Raw genomic sequence first — 25,277 nt, forward strand, 5'->3', positions numbered from 1 at the left:
CTCCAATGTATATAATATACAGTCAATCAACATGTATATAAACTCTCCAGTACAGTCACCATGTATATAACTATACAGTACATCAAACATGTATATACTATACAGTACATGTAATATGATAAACTATACAGTACATCAACATGTATATAACTATACAGTTACATCAACATGTAATTAAACTATACCAGTACATCAACATGTAATAATATAACATGCTACCAGTCAACATAGTTATATAACTAGTAACAGACCTCAACTGTATGATACCTATACAAGTACATCAACATAGTATTAGAACTACTCAGTAAAATAAACTGTATATAACTATACAGAAATCAACAGTATAAACTAAAAGTAATAAATGTAAAAAATATACAGACATCAACAGTATAAATTTAACAGTACATCAACATTATATAACTTAAGTACATAAAAAGTAATAAACTATAAACAAAAATGATAAAAATTACAATACATCAACAGTATAAAACTTTTTACAAAATAAACTGTATATAACTTCAGTACATCAACATTAATAAAACAATACATCAACATGATAATAAAATACATGTATTTATACAAAAAATCAACATTTAAAAACTATACGTAATCAAGGGTAAAAACTATCCCCAATACATCAACTGTATAAAACAAACAGCACAACATTAAAAACTATAAATACTAAACATGTAAAAAACTATAATACATCAACAGTATATAATTTACAGTCTCAACATGTATAAAACTAACAGAAAATCAACAGTAAAAAAAACTTACAATCCCAAACATGTATAAAACTATACAATACATCAACATGTATAAAACTATACAGTACATCAACATGTATAAAACTATACAATACATCAACATGTATAAAACTATACAGTACATCAACATGTATAAAACTATACAATACATCAACATGTATATAACTATACAATACATCAACATGTATATAACTATACAGTACATGTATATAACTATACAATACATCAACATTTATATAACTATACAGTACATCAACGTGTATAAAACTATACAATACATCAACATGTATAAAACTATACAGTACATCAACATGTATAAAACTATACAATACATCAACATGTATAAAACTATACAGTACATCAACATGTATATAACTATACAGTACATCAACATGTATATAACTATACAGTACATCAACATGTATATAACTATACAGTACATCAACATGTATAAAACTATACAGTACATCAACATGTATATAACTATACAGTACATCAACATGTATAAAACTATACAATACATCAACATGTATATAACTATACAATACATCAACATGTATATAACTATACAGTACATGTATATAACTATACAGTACATCAACATGTATATAACTATACAATACATCAACATGTATAAAACTATACAATACATCAACATGTATAAAACTATACAATACATCAACATGTTTCGCTTTCTATCTGCATTTCACTTTTAATTGTTACCTTGCTAGGATATTTCCCCATGCAGTTGTTAACGGTTATAATACCCCACATTTCACTTTTAATTGGTACCTTGCTAGGATATTTCCCCATGCAGTTGTTAACGGTTATAATACCCCACATTTCACTTTTAATTGTTACCTTGCTAGGATATTTCCCCATGCAGTTGTTAACTGTTATAATACCCTTCATTTCACTTTTTATTGGTACCTTGCTAGGATATTTCCCCATGCAGTTGTTAACGGTTAGTACCCTGTATTTTTTTTTATTAATTAAGCCATGTATCAACTTCACAATATTATTGTTTAACATCAGCGAATTAATTAAATCCACGCTTTGAGACTTTTGTCAGTGTTAAATCAGGACGCAATAATTCCAGGATATTTGTACCTGTCTCAGTTTCCGGTTGTTGCGACCCTGTTGTCAGGGCTTTGATGGTTGGCTGAATATTTACCTACATTTATCAACTTCAAAAGGATCACGGACGTTCTTTCCAAATACTGTTGTTGAAAAGAATAGGAAATGTCAAATAGGTTGAGAAACAAAGACAGAATCAATGGTAGGGAATTGTTGTAGTAGCACTAAGTCTACCCAGGATGTCTCTGATAAATCCGCACTAATCTCCAGAGTAAGACTAATGGTATCGGGACTAACGTCAATACTCACACTCTACGTGTGTACCCATACCGTGGAGTATTGTTGTTGTCAGTGACAGGGATTAAAAAAAAAAAAACTGAAATATCCCAGAGACAACTGCCGTGTATCTTTCTTTGTGATCCACAGCTAAAACAATTGATCGTGTCAGCGTACAGACACTGTATTGACAGACACACATAAACAACTGCTGGCATATCCCGAGTCAGTTTTATCATTGTAATTACTGCTTCCAGTTGTTATCAATAAAGCCCTAATTAAACGGAGTTATCTCCCCGTCTTTGATGTCCGCTTCAAGCAAAATAATTGTGGTTTTGGAAACAAACTCGAAATATAAAAATACATACTTATACTAATGATAAATTATTATGTATGATTAATAAACAGAAGCATGTTTTTTATCATTACCATTGTGTGTGGTAAACACTACGTCCAGACTTTATCATTACCATTGTGGGTGGTAAACACTACGTCCAGACTTTATCATTACCATTGTGGGTGGTAAACACTACGTCCAGACTTTATCATTACCATTGTGGTAAACACTACGTCCGGACTTTATCATAACCATTGTGGGTGGTAAACACTACGTCCAGACTTTATCATTACCATTGTGGTAAACACTACGTCCGGACTTTATCATTACCATTGTGGGTGGTAAACACTACGTCCAGACTTTATCATTACCATTGTGGTAAACACTACGTCCGGACTTTATCATTACCATTGTGGTAAACACTACGTCCAGACTTTATCATTACCATTGTGGGTGGTAAACACTACGTCCGGACTTTATCATTACCATTGTGGTAAACACTACGTCCAGACTTTATCATTACCATTGTGGTAAACACTACGTCCAGACTTTATCATTACCATTGTGGGTGGTAAACACTACGTCCAGACTTTATCATTACCATTGTGGGTGGTAAACACTACGTCCAGACTTTATCATTACCATTGTGGGTGGTAAACACTACGTCCGGACTTTATCATTACCATTGTGGATGGTAAACACTACGTCCAGACTTTATCATTACCATTGTGGTAAACATTACGTCCAGACTTTATCATTACCATTGTGGTAAACACTACGTCCAGACTTTATCATTACCATTGTGGTAAACACTACGTCCATACTTTATCATTACCATTGTGGTAAACACTACGTCCAGACTTTATCATTACCATTGTGGTAAACACTACGTCCGGACTTTATCGTTACCATTGTGGTAAACACTACGTCCAGACTTTATCATTACCATTATGGTAAACACTACGTCCAGACTTTATCATTACCATTGTGGTAAACACTACGTCCGGACTTTATCATTACCATTGTGGTAAACACTACGTCCAGACTTTATCATTACCATTGTGGTAAATACTACGTCCAGACTTTATCATTACCATTGTGGGTGGTAAACACTACGTCCGGACTTGATCATTACCATTGTGGGTGGTAAACACTACGTCCAGACTTTATCATTACCATTGTGGGTGGTAAACACTACGTCCGGACTTTATCATTACCATTGTGGTAAACACTACGTCCAGACTTTATCATTACCACTGTGGGTGGTAAACACTACGTCCGGACTTTATCATTACCATTGTGGGTGGTAAACACTACGTCCAGACTTTATCATTACCATTGTTGGTGGTAAACACTACGTCCAGACTTTATCATTACCATTGTGGTAAACACTACGTCCAGACTTTATCATTACCATTGTGGTAAACACTACGTCCGGACTTTATCATTACCATTGTGGATGGTAAACACTACGTCCAGACTTTATCATTACCATTGTGGTAAACACTACGTCCAGACTTTATCATTACCATTGTGGGTGGTAAACACTACGTCCAGACTTTATCATTACCATTGTGGTAAACACTACGTCCAGACTTTATCATTACCATTGTGGTAAACACTACGTCCAGACTTTATCATTACCATTGTGGGTGGTAAACACTACGTCCAGACTTTATCATTACCATTGTGGGTGGTAAACACTACGTCCGGACTTTATCATTACCATTGTGGATGGTAAACACTACGTCCAGACTTTATCATTACCATTGTGGTAAATACTACGTCCAGACTTGATCATTACCATTGTAGGTGGTAAACACTACGTCCAGACTTTATCATTACCATTGTGGGTGGTAAACACTACGTCCAGACTTTATCATTACCATTGTGGTAAATACTACGTCCAGACTTTATCATTACCATTGTGGGCAGTAAACACTACGTCCAGACTTTATCATTACCATTGTAGCTGGTAAACACTACGTCCAGACTTCATCATTACCATTGTGGGTGGTAAACACTACGTCCAGACTTCATCATTACCATTGTGGTAAACACTACGTCCAGACTTTATCATTACCATTGTAGGTGGTAAACACTACGTCCAGACTTGATCATTACCATTGTAGGTGGTAAACACTACGTCCAGACTTTATCATTACCATTGTGGTAAACACTACGTCCGGACTTTATCATTACCATTGTGGGTGGTAAACACTACGTCTAGACTTCATCATTACCATTGTGGTAAACACTACGTCCAGACTTTATCATTACCATTGTGGGTGGTAAACACTACGTCCAGACTTTATCATTACCATTGTGGTAAATACTACGTCCAGACTTTATCATTACCATTGTGGGCAGTAAACACTACGTCCAGACTTTATCATTACCATTGTAGCTGGTAAACACTACGTCCAGACTTCATCATTACCATTGTGGGTGGTAAACACTACGTCCAGACTTCATCATTACCATTGTGGTAAACACTACGTCCAGACTTTATCATTACCATTGTAGGTGGTAAACACTACGTCCAGACTTGATCATTACCATTGTAGGTGGTAAACACTACGTCCAGACTTTATCATTACCATTGTGGTAAACACTACGTCCGGACTTTATCATTACCATTGTGGGTGGTAAACACTACGTCTAGACTTCATCATTACCATTGTGGTAAACACTACGTCCAGACTTTATCATTACCATTGTGGATGGTAAACACTACGTCTAGACTTTAATCACCAAGGTGTGAGGTAACCTGCATTCCTCGTTTTCTCACCTCATACATACGGGTCCTAGAAGGACGACACACAGTCTCTCAGCATTACTGACGAATCCTAGAAGGACGACACACAGTCTCTCAGCATTACTGACGAGTCCAAGAAGGACGACACACAGTCTTTTAGCATTACTGACGAGTCCTAGAAGGACATCACACAGTCTCTCAGCATTACTGACGGGTCCTAGAAGGACATCACTCAGTCTCTTAGCATTACTGACGAGTCCTAGAAGGACATCACACAGTCTCTTAGCATTACTGACGAGTCCTAGAAGGACGACACAAAGTCTCTTAGCATTACTGACGAGTCCTAGAAGGACGACACACAGTCTCTCAGCATTACTGACGGGTCCTAGAAGGACATCACACAGTCTCTCAGCATTACTGACGAGTCCTAGAAGGACGACAAAAAGTCTCTTAGCATTACTGACGAGTCCTAGAAGGACGACACACAGTCTCTCAGCATTACTGACGGGTCCTAGAAGGACATCACACAGTCTCTCATCATTACTGACGAGTCCTAGAAGGACGACACAAAGTCTCTTAGCATTACTGACGAGTCCTAGAAGAACGACACACAGTCTCTCAGCATTACTGACGGGTCCTAGAAGGACATCACACAGTCTCTCAGCATTACTGACGAGTCCTAGAAGAACGACACACAGTCTCTCAGCATTACTGACGAGTCCTAGAAGGACGACACAAAGTCTCTTAGCATTACTGACGAGTCCTAGAAGGACGACACAAAGTCTCTTAGCATTACTGACGAGTCCTAGAAGGACGACACACAGTCTCTCAGCATTACTGACGAGTCCTAGAAGGACATCACACAGTCTCTCAGCATTACTGACGAGTCCTAGAAGGACAACACAAAGTCTCTTAGCATTACTGACGAGTCCTAGAAGGACGACACACAGTCTCTCAGCATTACTGACGAGTCCTAGAAGGACAACACACGTTCTCTTAGCATTACTGACGATTATTTGCCCCTCGCAGTACCGTTCGGACTAGATCGCGTACTGCTTAGAATTTGGGATTAGATAGCGGACATTTGGAGTTAAAGTTAAAATATATGTTGAACAGTCTAAAAGTCAATAGGGTACCAGAACTAAGTCCTGTCTGTTGAAGTATGCTCTCTTATAACACAGTGTCTACTAGGTGTTATTGGAATATGATTGCTAGACTTGTGAATCAGGTTTTGCAGTTGTACTAGTTTTGGTTAGAGGTATATCCGTAACTAACAGCCTTCACGTAATGTATTTTCAGGACGATCGGACCGCCCTCCATTTCGCAGCAGCCTTCGCCAAAGATGACGTAGTACGTCTCCTCATCAATAGAAAAGCTGAGGTCAACCTACCGGGAGGGGTAAGGCCTTCATTCTCTATATCAAACTACCAGGAGGGGTAAGGCATTCATTCTCTATATCTAACTACCGAGAGGGGTAAGGCCTTCATTCTCTATATCAAACTACCGGGAGGAGTAAGGCCTTCATTCTCTATATCTAACTACCGAGAGGGGAAAGGCCTTCATTCTCTATATCTAACTACCGGGAGGAGTAAGGCCTTCATTCTCTATATCTAACTACCGGGAGGGGTAAGGCCTTCATTCTCTATATCAAACTACCGGGAGGGGTAAGGCCTTCATTCTCTATATCTAACTACCGGGAGGGGTAAGGCCTTCATTCTCTATATCAAACTACCGGGAGGGGTAAGGCCTTCATTCTCTATATCAAACTACCGGGAGGGGTAAGGCCTTCATTCTCTATATCAACTTACCGGGAGGGGTAAGGCCTTCATTCTCTATATCAAACTACCGGGAGGGGTAAGGCCTTCATTCTCTATATCTAACTACCGGGAGGGGTAAGGCCTTCATTCTCTATATCAAACTACCGAGAGGGGTAAGGCCTTCATTCTCTATATCTAACTACCGAGAGGGGTAAGGCCTTCATTCTCTATATCAAACTACCGGGAGGGGTAAGGCCTTCATTCTCTATATCAAACTACCGGGAGGGGTAAGGCCTTCATTCTCTATATCTAACTACCGGGAGGGGTAAGGCCTTCATTCTCTATATCTAACTACCGAGAGGGGAAAGGCCTTCATTCTCTATATCTAACTACCGGGAGGGGTAAGGCATTCATTCTCTATGTCACACTACCGGGAGGGGTAAGGCCTTCATTCTCTATATCAAACTACCGGGAGGGGTAAGGCCTTCATTCTCTATATCAACTTACCGGGAGGGTTAAGGCCTTCATTCTCTATATCAAACTACTGGGAGGGGTAAGGCATTCATTCTCTATGTCACACTACCGGGAGGGGTAAGGCCTTCATTCTCTATATCTAACTACCGGGAGGGGTAAGGCATTCATTCTCTATATCAAACTACCGGGAGGGGTAAGGCCTTCATTCTCTATATCAACTTACCGGGAGAGGTAAGGCCTTCATTCTCTATATCAACTTACCGGGAGGGGTAAGGCCTTCATTCTCTATAACTACCGGGAGGGGTAAGGCCTTCATTCTCTATATCAACTTACCGGGAGGGGTAAGGCCTTCATTCTCTATATCTAACTACCGGGAGGGGTAAGGCCTTCATTCTCTATATCTAACTACCGGGAGGGGTAAGGCCTTCATTCTCTATATCAAACTACCGGGAGGGGTAAGGCCTTCATTCTCTATATCTAACTACCGGGAGGGGTAAGGCCTTCATTCTCTATATCAACTTACCGGGAGGGGTAAGGCCTTCATTCTCTATATCAAACTACCGGGAGGGGTAAGGCCTTCATTCTTTATATCTAACTATCGGGAGGGGTAAGGCCTTCATTCTCTATATCAAACTCCGGGAGGGGTAAGGCCTTCATTCTCTATATCAACTTACCGGGAGGGGTAAGGCCTTCATTCTCTATATCAAACTACCGGGAGGGGTAAGGCCTTCATTCTCTATATCTAACTACCGGGAGGAGTAAGGCCTTCATTCTCTATATCTAACTACCGGGAGGGGTAAGGCCTTCATTCTCTATATCAAACTACCGGGAGGGGTAAGGCCTTTATTCTCTATATCAAACTACCGGGAGGGGTAAGGCCTTCATTCTCTATATCAAACTACCGGGAGGAGTAAGGCCTTCATTCTCTATATCAAACTACCGGGAGGGGTAAGGCCTTCATTCTCTATATCTAACTACCGGGAGGGGTAAGGCCTTCATTCTCTATATCTAACTACCGGGAGGGGTAAGGCCTTCATTCTCTATATCAAACTACCGGGAGGGGTAAGGCCTTCATTCTCTATGTCAAACTAATTAGCAATGGGTCAGCTGTGCTTTAAGTTTGATTAAGGCTTAAAATAGTTTATTGGCAGAGATAGTAATGGGTTAGCTGTACTTTAAGCTTGACTAATTATAAGGCTGAATAAAGTTTACTGGCAGAGAAAGTAATGGATTAGCTGTACTTTAAGTTTGACTAAGGCTGAATATAGTTTATTGGCAGAGATAGTAATGGGTTAGCTGTACTTTTAGATAAGAATATTTACATATGACATAACAGTTCATTATTGTATAAAATCTCTCTGTTAATTAAAAAGTCGTTAGATAATCAAACTCGTCGAGAACTGTTGAAGCACACGGTAACATCAATATTGAATATTTATATAGGATTGTAAATCATTAAGATAACCGTATTCACAATTGTATTACGTCTGTGCAACCTTGTTTTGTTCATTCAAATAAAACATAATTAAGGTTGGTAATTAAAAAGTTCTACAAACATAAAGATTTCTGCAGGTTGACAGACAGGTCAAGGGTTTTGTAGGATCACTGAGGAATGCGCTCTTGTATGCCACACGCTTTACGAGATAAAAGACTGGCTTAAAAAGTCAGAAGTTTGCATATCAATTAATATTATTGAGTTCATTAACAAATAATACTCCGTTCCGACCCATGTACTGGAGTTAATTTGATCTGTTACACATGTTTAGTGGTGTCCACTGTGTTAAGCTGCACGAGCCAGTTTGGATTGGTACCAGGATTTGATTATGGACAGGTACTCGGGGTTCCATCTTTAATTTACGGCCAGCTGTCACGTATCTAATGACAAGCTCTTCAAACTGTCCTGATGCTATATGAAGTGAGATCACACCATATCACATCTGTTGTAATCCCACAGCTATTTTACATTCCTTTTTAATAACGACAGCAATTACATTACTGGTTTGCTGGTAACCTGTAAGTGAAAGGAAAACACTGCAGGAATGACAACGAGAGCATGCTCGTCTCTCTCTCTCAGGTCTGGCTAGTCACCGAACTTCGTGTGGGGCAGAAAATGTCTAGCATCTCAAAAAGCTCAGTAGTAATGAAAAACTTTTCTAATATTCACGAATGTAATTTGTCACATAAGGAATTTACAATAATGCTGATAACAAATCGGTTTATCATTATGTGTTATGGAATCATACAATAGGTTACACCGACCAGTTCTAGGGGATGGATCAGCACAACGGTCATCATAGACCAATTACAGTTTGATTTACGTCCTATTAGTCATCGTAGACCACTTACAGTTTGTTTTATAACTATCAGTCATCGTAGACCACTTACAGTTTGTTTTACGTCCAATCAGACATCGTAGACCACTTACAGTTTGTTTTATAACTACCAGACATCGTAGACCACTTACAGTTTGTTTTATAACTATCAGTCATCGTAGTCCACTTACAGTTTGTTTTATAACTATCAGTCATCGTAGACCACTTACAGTTTGTTTTATAACTATCAGTAGACCCACTTACAGTTTGTTCAGACCACTTACAGTTTGTTATCGGCTTCTCGATACGCCCTCTCCTTTCCTTCCCCTCCACCCTAGCTAGCTAGCGCACCCTAATGGCCCGTTCGCCCGTCTCCCCCGCTCTCTGCACCCTGCCGGAAACCAATTGAGACGCTCATTGGGTCACGCTACAGAGGGAGGACGTCTATCATTACACCTGGGATAGAATGATTCATCCAGCGCCTTTGTTTTTGATCAGCCGTTTTCTCTCCCACCAAACATCAACTCCATAATCCTAATACGCTCCACCTGTGTACTGCTGTAAGCGCCCCCACAGGCAAAGTACTCAACAGTCCCCCGTCGATTACTTGGCACCGGATGGCGCGGAACCAATGACTTACATCTCCGACATTTTAATGGCATCATGCGCCCCACTGGGCGAGTCTGTATCCGGTCCAGTACCCTCGCACCCGTTCCTAAACTGCGCCTCCAATCCGTATCACTACGCGCACCTGCCCTGACCTAATAGTTCTCACCGTCACGCAATAAGGCATTCGACATACAGGATGCATGGAGTTTTTGAGCCAACCGCATCTGGTCGGGACCCCGTGTATATCGCCAACACTACTAGTCATTTGCTAAACCTTGTCGGTAAATTAACGGATTTCTCATTAATATTGTCTCCGCCTTGGCCTGCTCCCATTATTCAACACATACGTGTCAGGTCAACCAGTCCAGGCCGCCCAGCTTGGCGGACCTTGTACGTATCTTACAGGTTCAATTCAATTCCAGTCTATTCTAGAGCCAACAACCCCTTGGTTGTTTGCTTCTAGATGCGACCTGTACGGAGAATGGCCCTTGTGAAAATGGTAAGGATCTGCTGTAGACACCTAACTTCCCCTATATCGTCTCCGGGCCTTATCTCGTAAGCATCCTTTGCCCTCCACTTTCCCTTGCAAATCCACTTGTCGTCACGCTCGTGCTGAGTTCTTCTCCCCGAGTCTTCCTTTTCGCGGTCGGGTGCTCTTCGTCGTTATACCCTGCCCGCCTTTTGCCCACCTACCATATCCAGATACTGTTTTTCTTCTCTACAGCAGCAGCAGCAGGTCACCCAGCAGCCAGGTCAAGGGTTTGTAGGATCACTGAGGAATGCGCCTTTGTATGCCACACGCTGTACGAGATAAAAGACTGGCTTAAAAAAGTCAGAAGTTTGCATATCAATTCAATATATTGAGGTTCATTAACAAAAATACTCCGTTCCGACCCTGTACTGGAGTTTAATTTGATCTGTTACACATGTTTAGTGGTTGTTCACTGTGTTAAGCTGCACGAGCCAGTTTGGATTGTACCAGGATTTGAGTATGGACAGGTACTCGGGGTTCCAATCTTAATTTACGGCCAAGCTGTCACGTATCTAATGACAAGCTCTTCAAACTGTCCTGATGCTATATGAAGTGAGATCACCAACCATATCACATCTGGTTGTAATCCACCCAGCTTTTTACATTTCCATTTTAATAACGGACAGCAATTACATTACTGGTGCTGGTAACCTGTAAGTGAAAGGAAAACCACTGCAGGAATGACAACGAGAGCCTGCTCGCTCTCCTTCTCAGGTCTGGTTAGTCCACCGAACTCGTGTGGGTCAGAAACAATGTCTAGCATCTCAAAAAGCTCAGTAGTAATGAACAACTTTTCTAGATATTTACAAATGTAATTGTCACATTAAGGGAATTTACATAATGCTGATAACAAATCGGTTATCATTATGTGTCATGGAATCATAATAAATAGGTTTACACCGACCAGTTTCTAGGGGATGGATCAGGCAAAAAAACGGTCATCATAGACCAATTACAGTTTTGATTTACCGTCCTATTAGTCCATCGTGACCACTTACAGTTTCTTGTTTTATAAACTATCCAGTCATCGTAGACTACTTACCAGTTTGTTTTATAACTATCAGTCATCGTAGTCCACTTACAGTTTGTTTTATAACTATCAGTCATCGTAGACCACTTACAGTTTGTTTTATAACTATCAGTCATCGTAGACCACTTACAGTTTGTTATATAACTATCAGACATCGTAGACCACTTACAGTTTGTTTTACGTCCAATCAGACATCGTAGACCACTTACAGTTTGTTTTATAACTACCAGTCATCGTAGACCACTTACAGTTTGTTTTATAACAATCAGTCATCGTAGACCACTTACAGTTTATTTTACGTCCTATCAGACATCGTAGACCACTTACAGTTTGTTTTATAACAATCAGTCATCGTAGACCACTTACAGTTTATTTTACGTCCTATCAGACATCGTAGACCACTTACAGTTTGTTTTATAACTATCAGTCTTCGTAGACCACCTACAGTTTGTTTTATAGCTATCAGTCATAGTAGACCACTTACAGTTTGTTTTATAACTGTCAGTCATCGTAGACCACTTACAGTTTGTTTTATAACTATCAGTCATCGTAGACCACTTACAGTTTGTTTTATAACTATCAGACATCGTAGACCACTTACAGTTTAGTTTTATAACTATCAGTACATCGTAGACCACTTACAGTTTGTTTTATAACTATCAGTCATCGTAGACCACTTACAGTTTGTTTTATAACTATCAGTCATCGTAGACCACTTACAGTTTGTTTATAACTATCAGACATCGTAGACCACTTACAGTTTGTTTTATAACTATCAGTCATCGTAGACCACTTACAGTTTGTTTTATAACTATCAGTCATCGTAGACCACTTACAGTTTGTTTTATAACTATCAGTCATCGTAGACCACTTACAGTTTGTTTTATAACTATCAGTCATCGTAGACCACTTACAGTTTGTTTTATAACTATCAGACATCGTAGACCACTTACAGTTTGTTTTATAACTATCAGTCATCGTAGACCACTTACAGTTGTTTTATAACTATCAGTCATCGTAGACCACTTACAGTTTGTTTTATAACTATCAGTCATCGTAGACCACTTACAGTTTGTTTTATAACTATCAGACATCGTAGACCACTTACAGTTTGTTTTATAACTATCAGACATCGTAGACCACTTACAGTTTGTTTTATAACTATCAGTCATCGTAGACCACTTACAGTTTGTTTTATAACTATCAGTCATCGTAGACCACTTACAGTTTGTTTTACGTCCTATCAGTCATCGTAGACCACTTACAGTTTGTTTTATAACTATCAGACATCGTAGACCACTTACAGTTTGTTTTATAACTATCAGTCATCGTAGACCACTTACAGTTTGTTTTATAACTATCAGTACATCGTAGACCACTTACAGTTTGTTTTATAACTATCAGTCATCGTAGACCACTTACAGTTTGTTTTATAACTATCAGTCATCGTAGACCACTTACAGTTTGTTTTATAACTATCAGTCATCGTAGACCACTTACAGTTTGTTTTATAACTATCAGTCATCGTAGACCACTTACAGTTTGTTTTATAACTATCAGTCATCGTAGACCACTTACAGTTTGTTTTATAACTATCAGTCATCGTAGACCACTTACAGTTTGTTTTATAACTATCAGTCATCGTAGACCACTTACAGTTTGTTTTATAACTATCAGTCATCGTAGACCACTTACAGTTTGTTTTATAACTATCAGTCATCGTAGACCACTTACAGTTTGTTTTATAACTATCAGTCATCGTAGACCACTTACAGTTTGTTTTATAACTATCAGTCATCGTAGACCACTTACAGTTTGTTTTATAACTATCAGTCATCGTAGACCACTTACAGTTTGTTTTATAACTATCAGTCATCGTAGACCACTTACAGTTTGTTTTATAACTATCAGTACATCGTAGACCACTTACAGTTTGTTTTATACTATCAGTCATCGTAGACCACTTACAGTTTGTTTTATAACTATCAGTCATCGTAGACCACTTACAGTTTGTTTTATAACTATCAGTCATCGTAGACCACTTACAGTTTGTTTTATAACTATCAGTCATCGTAGACCACTTACAGTTTGTTTTATAACTATCAGTCATCGTAGACCACTTACAGTTTGTTTTATAACTATCAGTCATCGTAGACCACTTACAGTTTGTTTTATAACTATCAGTCATCGTAGACCACTTACAGTTTGTTTTATAACTATCAGTCATCGTAGACCACTTACAGTTTGTTTTATAACTATCAGTCATCGTAGACCACTTACAGTTTGTTTTATAACTATCAGTCATCGTAGACCACTTACAGTTTGTTTTATAACTATCAGTCATCGTAGACCACTTACAGTTTGTTTTATAACTATCAGTCATCGTAGACCACTTACAGTTTTTTTTATACTATCAGTCATCGTAGACCACTTACAGTTTGTTTTATAACTATCAGTCATCGTAGACCACTTACAGTTTGTTTTATAACTATCAGTCATCGTAGACCACTTACAGTTTGTTTTATAACTATCAGTCATCGTAGACCACTTACAGTTTGTTTTATTACTATCAGTCATCATAGACCACTTACAGTTTGTTTTATAACTATCAGTCATCGTAGACCCACTTACAGTTTGTTTTATAACTATCAGTCATCGTAGACCACTTACAGTTTGTTTTATAACTATCAGTCATCGTAGACCACTTACAGTTTGTTTTATAACTATCAGTCATCGTAGACCACTTACAGTTTGTTTTATAACTATCAGTACATCGTAGACCACTTACAGTTTGTTTTATAACTATCAGTCATCGTAGACCACTTACAGTTTGTTTTACGTCCTATCAGTCATCGTAGACCACTTACAGTTTGTTTTACGTCCTATCAGTCATCGTAGACCACTTACATTTTGTTTTATAACTATCAGTCATCGTAGACCACTTACAGTTTGTTTTATAACTACCAGTCATCGTAGACCACTTACAGTTTGTTTTATAACTACCAGTCATCGTAGACCACTTACGGTTTGTTTTATAACTATCAGTCATCGTAGACCACTTACAGTTTGTTTTATAACTATCAGTCATCGTAGACCACTTACAGTTTGTTTTATAACTATCAGTCATCGTAGACCACTTACAGTTTGTTTTACGTCCTATCAGTCATCGTAGACCACTTACAGTTTGTTTTATAACTATCAGACATCGTAGACCACTTACAGTTTGTTTTATAACTATCTATCATCGTAGACCAGTTACAGTTTGTTTTATAACTATCAGACATCGTAGACCACTTACAGTTTGTTTTATAACTATCTATCATCGTAGACCACTTACAGTTTGTTTTATAACTATCAGACATCGTAGACCACTTACAGTTTGTTTTATAACTATCAGTCATCGTAGACCACTTACAGTTTGTTTTATAACTATCAGTCATCTTAGACCACTTACAGTTTGTTTTATAACTATCAGTCATCGTAGACCACTTACAGTTTGTTTTATAACTATCAGTCATCGTAGACCACTTACAGTTTGTTTTATAACTATCAGTCATCGTAGACCACTTACAGTTTGTTTTATAACTATCAGTCATCGTAGACCACTTACAGTTTGTTTTATAACTATCAGACATCGTAGACCACTTACAGTTTGTTTTATAACTATCAGTCATCGTAGACCACTTACAGTTTGTTTTATAACTATCAGTCATCGTAGACCACTTACAGTTTGTTTTATAACTATCAGTCATCGTAGACCACTTACAGTTTGTTTTATAACTATCAGTCATCGTAGACCACTTACAGTTTGTTTTATAACTATCAGTCATCGTAGACCACTTACAGTTTGTTTTATAACTATCAGACATCGTAGACCACATACAGTTTGTTTTATAACTATCAGTCATCGTAGACCACTTACATTTTGTTTTATAACTATCAGTCATCGTAGACCACTTACAGTTTGTTTTATAACTATCAGTCATCGTAGACCACTTACAGTTTGTTTTATAACTATCAGTCATCGTAGACCACTTACAGTTTGTTTTATAACTATCAGTCATCGTAGACCACTTACAGTTTGTTTTATAACTATCAGACATCGTAGACCACTTACAGTTTGTTTTATAACTATCAGTCATCGTAGACCACTTACAGTTTGTTTTATAACTATCAGACATCGTAGACCACTTACAGTTTGTTTTATAACTATCAGTCATCGTAGACCACTTACAGTTTGTTTTATAACTATCAGTCATCGTAGACCACTTACAGTTTGTTTTATAACTATCAGTCATCGTAGACCACTTACAGTTTGTTTTATAACTATCAGTCACCGTAGACCACTTACAGTTTGTTTTATAACTATCAGTCATCGTAGACCACTAACAGTTTGTTTTATAACTATCAGTCATCGTAGACCACTTACAGTTTGTTTTATGTCCTATCAGTCATCGTAGACCACTTACAGTTTGTTTTATAACTATCAGACATCGTAGACCACTTACAGTTTGTTTTATAACTATCAGTCATCGTAGACCACTTACAGTTTGTTTTATAACTATCAGTCATCGTAGACCACTTACAGTTTGTTTTATAACTATCAGTCATCGTAGACCACTTACAGTTTGTTTTATAACTATCAGACATCGTAGACCACTTACAGTTTGTTTTATAACTATCAGACATCGTAGACCACTTACAGTTTGTTTTACGTCCTATCAGTCATCGTAGACCACTTACAGTTTGTTTTATAACTATCAGTCATTGTAGACCACTTACAGTTTGTTTTATAACTATCAGTCATCGTAGACCACTTACAGTTTTGTTTTATGTCCTATCAGTCATCGTAGACCACTTACAGTTTGTTTTATAACTATCAGTCATCGTAGACCACTTACAGTTTGTTTTACGTCCTATCAGTCATCGTAGACCACTTACAGTTTGTTTTATAACTATCAGTCATCGTAGACCACTTACAGTTTGTTTTATAACTATCAGTCATCGTAGACCACTTACAGTTTGTTTTATAACTATCAGACATCGTAGACCACTTACAGTTTGTTTTATAACTATCAGACATCGTAGACCACTTACAGTTTGTTTTACGTCCTATCAGTCATCGTAGACCACTTACAGTTTGTTTTATAACTATCAGTCATCGTAGACCACTTACAGTTTGTTTTACGTCCTATCAGTCATCGTAGACCACTTACAGTTTGTTTTATAACTATCAGACATCGTAGACCACTTACAGTTTGTTTTATAACTATCAGTCATCGTAGACCACTTACAGTTTGTTTTATAACAATCAGTCATCGTAGACCACTTACAGTTTGTTTTATAACTATCAGTCATCGTAGACCACTTACAGTTTGTTTTATTACTATCAGTCATCGTAGATCACTTACAGTTTGTTTTATAACTATCAGACATCGTAGACCACTTACAGTTTGTTTTATAACTATCAGACATCGTAGACCACTTACAGTTTGTTTTATAACTATCAGTCATCGTAGATCACTTACAGTTTGTTTTATAACTATCAGACATCGTAGACCACTTACAGTTTGTTTTATAACTATCAGACATCGTAGACCACTTACAGTTTGTTTTACGTCCGATCAGTCATCGTAGACCACTTACATTTTGTTTTATAACTATCAGTCATCGTAGACGACTTACAGTTTGTTTTATAACAATCAGTCATCGTAGACCACTTACAGTTTGTTTTATAACTATCAGACATCGTAGACCACTTACAGTTTGTTTTATAACTATCAGTCATCGTAGACCACTTACAGTTTGTTTTATAACTATCAGACATCGTAGACCACTTACAGTTTGTTTTATAACTATCAGTCATCGTTGACCACTTACAGTTTGTTTTATAACTATCAGTCATCGTAGACCACTTACAGTTTGTTTTATAACTATCAGACATCGTAGACCACTTACAGTTTGTTTTATGTCCTATCAGTCATTGTAGACCACTTACAGTTTGTTTTATAACTATCAGTCATTGTAGACCACTTACAGTTTGTTTTATAACTATCAGTCATCGTAGACCACTTACAGTTTGTTTTATAACTATCAGTCATCGTAGACCACTTACAGTTTGTTTTATAACTATCAGTCATCGTAGACCACTTACAGTTTGTTTTATAACTATCAGTCATCGTAGACCACTTACAGTTTGTTTTACGTCCTATCAGTCATCGTAGACCACTTATAGTTTGTTTTATAACTATCAGTCATCGTAGACCACTTACAGTTTGTTTTATAACTATCAGTCATCGTAGACAACTTACAGTTTGTTTTATAATTATCAGTCATCGTAGATCACTTACAGTTTGTTTTATAACTATCAGACATCGTAGATCACTTACAGTTTGTTTTATAACTATCAGTCATCGTAGACCACTTACAGTTTGTTTTATAACTATCAGTCATCGTAGACCACTTACAGTTTGTTTTATAACTATCAGTCATCGTAGACCACTTACAGTTTGTTTTATAACTATCAGTCATCGTAGACCACTTACAGTTTGTTTTATAACTATCAGTCATCGTAGACCACTTACAGTTTGTTTTATAACTATCAGTCACCGTAGACCACTTACAGTTTGTTTTATAACTATCAGTCATCGTAGACCACTTACAGTTTGTTTTATAACTATCAGTCATCGTAGACCACTTACAGTTTGTTTTATAACTATCAGTCCTCGTAGACCACTTACAGTTTGTTTTACGTCCTATCAGACATCGTAGACCACTTACAGTTTGTTTTATAACTATCAGTCATCGTAGACAATTACAGTTTGTTTTATAACTATCAGTCATCGTAGACCACTTACAGTTTGTTTTATAACTATCAGTCATCGTAGACCACTTACAGTTTGTTTTATGTCCTATCAGACATCGTAGACCACTTACAGTTTGTTTTATAACTATCAGTCATCGTAGACCACTTACAGTTTGTTTTATAACTATCAGTCATCGTAGACCACTTACAGTTTGTTTTATAACTATCAGACATCGTAGACCACTTACAGTTTGTTTTATGTCCTATCAGTCATCGTAGACCACTTACAGTTTGTTTTATGTCCTATCAGACATCGTAGACCACTTACAGTTTGTTTTATAACTATCAGTCATCGTAGACCACTTACAGTTTGTTTTATAACTATCAGTCATCGTAGACCACTTAGTTTGTTTTATAACTATCAGTCATCGTAGACCACTTACAGTTTGTTCTATAGCTATCAGTCATAGTAGACCACTTACAGTTTGTTTTATAGCTATCAGTCATAGTAGACCACTTACAGTTTGTTTTATAACTGTCAGTCATCGTAGACCACTTACAGTTTGTTTTATAACTATCAGTCATCGTAGACCACTTACAGTTTGTTTTATAACTATCAGACATCGTAGACCACTTACAGTTTATTTTATAACTATCAGACATCGTAGACCACTTACAGTTTGTTTTATAACTATCAGTCTTCGTAGACCACCTACAGTTTGTTTTATAACTATCAGACATCGTAGACCACTTACAGTTTGTTTTATAACTATCAGTCATCGTAGACCACTTACAGTTTGTTTTATAACTATCAGACATCGTAGACCACTTACAGTTTGTTTTATAACTATCAGTCATCGTTGACCACTTACAGTTTGTTTTATAACTATCAGTCATCGTAGACCACTTACAGTTTGTTTTATAACTATCAGACATCGTAGACCACTTACAGTTTGTTTTATGTCCTATCAGTCATTGTAGACCACTTACAGTTTGTTTTATAACTATCAGTCATTGTAGACCACTTACAGTTTGTTTTATAACTATCAGTCATCGTAGACCACTTACAGTTTGTTTTATAACTATCAGTCATCGTAGACCACTTACAGTTTGTTTTATAACTATCAGTCATCGTAGACCACTTACAGTTTGTTTTATAACTATCAGTCATCGTAGACCACTTACAGTTTGTTTTACGTCCTATCAGTCATCGTAGACCACTTATAGTTTGTTTTATAACTATCAGTCATCGTAGACCACTTACAGTTTGTTTTATAACTATCAGTCATCGTAGACAACTTACAGTTTGTTTTATAATTATCAGTCATCGTAGATCACTTACAGTTTGTTTTATAACTATCAGACATCGTAGATCACTTACAGTTTGTTTTATAACTATCAGTCATCGTAGACCACTTACAGTTTGTTTTATAACTATCAGTCATCGTAGACCACTTACAGTTTGTTTTATAACTATCAGTCATCGTAGACCACTTACAGTTTGTTTTATAACTATCAGTCATCGTAGACCACTTACAGTTTGTTTTATAACTATCAGTCATCGTAGACCACTTACAGTTTGTTTTATAACTATCAGTCACCGTAGACCACTTACAGTTTGTTTTATAACTATCAGTCATCGTAGACCACTTACAGTTTGTTTTATAACTATCAGTCATCGTAGACCACTTACAGTTTGTTTTATAACTATCAGTCCTCGTAGACCACTTACAGTTTGTTTTACGTCCTATCAGACATCGTAGACCACTTACAGTTTGTTTTATAACTATCAGTCATCGTAGACAATTACAGTTTGTTTTATAACTATCAGTCATCGTAGACCACTTACAGTTTGTTTTATAACTATCAGTCATCGTAGACCACTTACAGTTTGTTTTATGTCCTATCAGACATCGTAGACCACTTACAGTTTGTTTTATAACTATCAGTCATCGTAGACCACTTACAGTTTGTTTTATAACTATCAGTCATCGTAGACCACTTACAGTTTGTTTTATAACTATCAGACATCGTAGACCACTTACAGTTTGTTTTATGTCCTATCAGTCATCGTAGACCACTTACAGTTTGTTTTATGTCCTATCAGTCATCGTAGACCACTTACAGTTTGTTTTATAACTATCAGTCATCGTAGACCACTTACAGTTTGTTTTATAACTATCAGTCATCGTAGACCACTTAGTTTGTTTTATAACTATCAGTCATCGTAGACCACTTACAGTTTGTTCTATAGCTATCAGTCATAGTAGACCACTTACAGTTTGTTTTATAGCTATCAGTCATAGTAGACCACTTACAGTTTGTTTTATAACTGTCAGTCATCGTAGACCACTTACAGTTTGTTTTATAACTATCAGTCATCGTAGACCACTTACAGTTTGTTTTATAACTATCAGACATCGTAGACCACTTACAGTTTATTTTATAACTATCAGACATCGTAGACCACTTACAGTTTGTTTTATAACTATCAGTCTTCGTAGACCACCTACAGTTTGTTTTATAACTATCAGTCATCGTAGACCACTTACAGTTTGTTTTATAACTATCAGACATCGTAGACCACTTACAGTTTGTTTTATAACTATCAGTCATCGTAGACCACTTACAGTTTGTTTTATAACTATCAGTCATCGTAGACCACTTACAGTTTGTTTTATAACTATCAGTCATCGTAGACCACTTACAGTTTGTTTTATAACTATCAGTCATCGTAGACCACTTACAGTTTGTTTTATAACTATCAGACATCGTAGACCACTTACAGTTTGTTTTATAACTATCAGTCATCGTAGACCACTTACAGTTTGTTTTATAACTATCAGTCATCGTAGACCACTTACAGTTTGTTTTACAACTATCAGACATCGTAGACCACTTATAGTTTGTTTTATAACTATCAGACATCGTAGACCACTTACAGTTTGTTTTATTACTATCAGACATCGTAGACCACTTACAGTTTGTTTTATAACTATCAGTCATCGTAGACCACTTACAGTTTGTTTTATGTCCTATCAGTCATCGAAGACCACTTACAGTTTGTTTTATAACTACCAGACATCGTAGACCACTTACAGTTTGTTTTATGTCCTATCAGTCATCGTAGACCACTTACAGTTTGTTTTATAACTACCAGACATCGTAGACCACTTACAGTTTGTTTTATAACTATCAGTCATCGTAGACCACTTACAGTTTGTTTTATAACTATCAGTCATCGTAGACCACTTACAGTTTGTTTTATAACTATCAGTCATCGTAGACCACTTACAGTTTGTTTTATAACTATCAGTCATCGTAGACCACTTACAGTTTGTTTTATAACTATCAGTCATCGTAGACCACTTACAGTTTGTTTTATAACTATCAGTCATCGTAGACCACTTACAGTTTGTTTTATAACTATCAGTCATCGTAGACCACTTACAGTTTGTTTTATAACTATCAGACATCGTAGACCACTTACAGTTTGTTTTATGTCCTATCAGTCATCGTAGACCACTTACAGTTTGTTTTATAACTATCAGTCTTCGTAGACCACCTACAGTTTGTTTTATAACTATCAGTCATCGTAGACCACTTACAGTTTGTTTTATAACTATCAGACATCGTAGACCACTTACAGTTTGTTTTATAACTATCAGTCATCGTAGACCACTTACAGTTTGTTTTATAACTATCAGTCATCGTAGACCACTTACAGTTTGTTTTATAACTATCAGTCATCGTAGACCACTTACAGTTTGTTTTATAACTATCAGTCATCGTAGACCACTTACAGTTTGTTTTATAACTATCAGTCATCGTAGACCACTTACAGTTTGTTTTATGTCCTATCAGTCATCGTAGACCACTTACAGTTTGTTTTATAACTATCAGTCATGGTAGACCACTTACAGTTTGCTTTATAACTATCAGTCATCATAGACCACTTACAGTTTGTTTTATAACTATCAGTCATCGTAGACCACTTACAGTTTGTTTTATAACTATCAGTCATCGTAGACCACTTACAGTTTGTTTTATAACTATCAGTCATCGTAGACCACTTACAGTTTGTTTTATAACTATCAGTCATCGTAGACCACTTACAGTTTGTTTTATAACTATCAGTCATCGTAGACCACTTACAGTTTGTTTTATAACTATCAGTCACCGTAGACCACTTACAGTTTGTTTTATAACTATCAGTCATCGTAGACCACTTACAGTTTGTTTTATAACTATCAGTCATCGTAGACCACTTACAGTTTGTTTTACGTCCTATCAGTCATCGTAGACCACTTACAGTTTGTTTTATAACTATCAGTCATCGTAGACCACTTACAGTTTGTTTTATAACTATCAGTCATCGTAGACCACTTACAGTTTGTTTTATAACTATCAGTCATCGTAGACCACTTACAGTTTGTTTTATTACTATCAGTCATCATAGACCACTTACAGTTTGTTTTATAACTATCAGTCATCGTAGACCACTTACAGTTTGTTTTATAACTATCAGTCATCGTAGACCACTTACAGTTTGTTTTATAACTATCAGTCATCGTAGACCACTTACAGTTTGTTTTATAACTATCAGTCATCGTAGACCACTTACAGTTTGTTTTATAACTATCAGTCATCGTAGACCACTTACAGTTTGTTTTATAACTATCAGACATCGTAGACCACTTACAGTTTGTTTTATAACTATCAGTCATCGTAGACCACTTACAGTTTGTTTTACGTCCTATCAGTCATCGTAGACCACTTACAGTTTGTTTTACGTCCTATCAGTCATCGTAGACCACTTACATTTTGTTTTATAACTACCAGTCATCGTAGACCACTTACAGTTTGTTTTATAACTACCAGTCATCGTAGACCACTTACGGTTTGTTTTATAACTATCAGTCATCGTAGACCACTTACAGTTTGTTTTATAACTATCAGTCATCGTAGACCACTTACAGTTTGTTTTATAACTATCTATCATCGTAGACCAGTTACAGTTTGTTTTATAACTATCAGACATCGTAGACCACTTACAGTTTGTTTTATAACTATCTATCATCGTAGACCACTTACAGTTTGTTTTATAACTATCAGACATCGTAGACCACTTACAGTTTGTTTTATAACTATCAGTCATCGTAGACCACTTACAGTTTGTTTTATAACTATCAGTCATCTTAGACCACTTACAGTTTGTTTTATAACTATCAGTCATCGTAGACCACTTACAGTTTGTTTTATAACTATCAGTCATCGTAGACCACTTACAGTTTGTTTTATAACTATCAGTCATCGTAGACCACTTACAGTTTGTTTTATAACTATCAGTCATCGTAGACCACTTACAGTTTGTTTTATAACTATCAGACATCGTAGACCACTTACAGTTTGTTTTATAACTATCAGTCATCGTAGACCACTTACAGTTTGTTTTATAACTATCAGTCATCGTAGACCACTTACAGTTTGTTTTATAACTATCAGTCATCGTAGACCACTTACAGTTTGTTTTATAACTACCAGACATCGTAGACCACTTACAGTTTGTTTTATAACTATCAGTCATCGTAGACCACTTACAGTTTGTTTTATAACTATCAGTCATCGTAGACCACTTACAGTTTGTTTTATAACTATCAGTCATCGTAGACCACTTACAGTTTGTTTTATAACTATCAGTCATCGTAGACCACTTACAGTTTGTTTTATAACTATCAGTCATCGTAGACCACTTACAGTTTGTTTTATAACTATCAGTCATCGTAGACCACTTACAGTTTGTTTTATAACTATCAGTCATCGTAGACCACTTACAGTTTGTTTTATAACTATCAGACATCGTAGACCACTTACAGTTTGTTTTATGTCCTATCAGTCATCGTAGACCACTTACAGTTTGTTTTATAACTATCAGTCTTCGTAGACCACCTACAGTTTGTTTTATAACTATCAGTCATCGTAGACCACTTACAGTTTGTTTTATAACTATCAGACATCGTAGACCACTTACAGTTTGTTTTATAACTATCAGTCATCGTAGACCACTTACAGTTTGTTTTATAACTATCAGTCATCGTAGACCACTTACAGTTTGTTTTATAACTATCAGTCATCGTAGACCACTTACAGTTTGTTTTATAACTATCAGTCATCGTAGACCACTTACAGTTTGTTTTATGTCCTATCAGTCATCGTAGACCACTTACAGTTTGTTTTATGTCCTATCAGTCATCGTAGACCACTTACAGTTTGTTTTATAACTATCAGTCATCGTAGACCACTTACAGTTTGCTTTATAACTATCAGTCATCATAGACCACTTACAGTTTGTTTTATAACTATCAGTCATCGTAGACCACTTACAGTTTGTTTTATAACTATCAGTCATCGTAGACCACTTACAGTTTGTTTTATAACTATCAGTCATCGTAGACCACTTACAGTTTGTTTTATAACTATCAGTCATCGTAGACCACTTACAGTTTGTTTTATAACTATCAGTCATCGTAGACCACTTACAGT

At 36.8% G+C, this 25,277-nt stretch overlaps 1 protein-coding gene across 4 annotated transcripts in view; it reads left to right on the top strand.

Moving 5' to 3' along the window:
- LOC117324967 (serine/threonine-protein phosphatase 6 regulatory ankyrin repeat subunit A-like) overlaps positions 1-25,277 on the top strand; it is a 140,470-nt gene that overhangs the window by 29,266 nt on the left and 85,927 nt on the right. For all 4 annotated transcript variants that reach the window (XM_033880813.1, XM_033880816.1, XM_033880814.1 and 1 more), the window contains exon 3: positions 6,515-6,613. In XM_033880813.1, the coding sequence (XP_033736704.1) occupies positions 6,515-6,613 (99 nt within the window). The remainder of the gene's footprint in view (positions 1-6,514; positions 6,614-25,277) is intronic.

Source organism: Pecten maximus, chromosome 4 (assembly GCF_902652985.1).
Source record: "Pecten maximus chromosome 4, xPecMax1.1, whole genome shotgun sequence".
Lineage (NCBI taxonomy): Eukaryota > Metazoa > Mollusca > Bivalvia > Pectinida > Pectinidae > Pecten > Pecten maximus.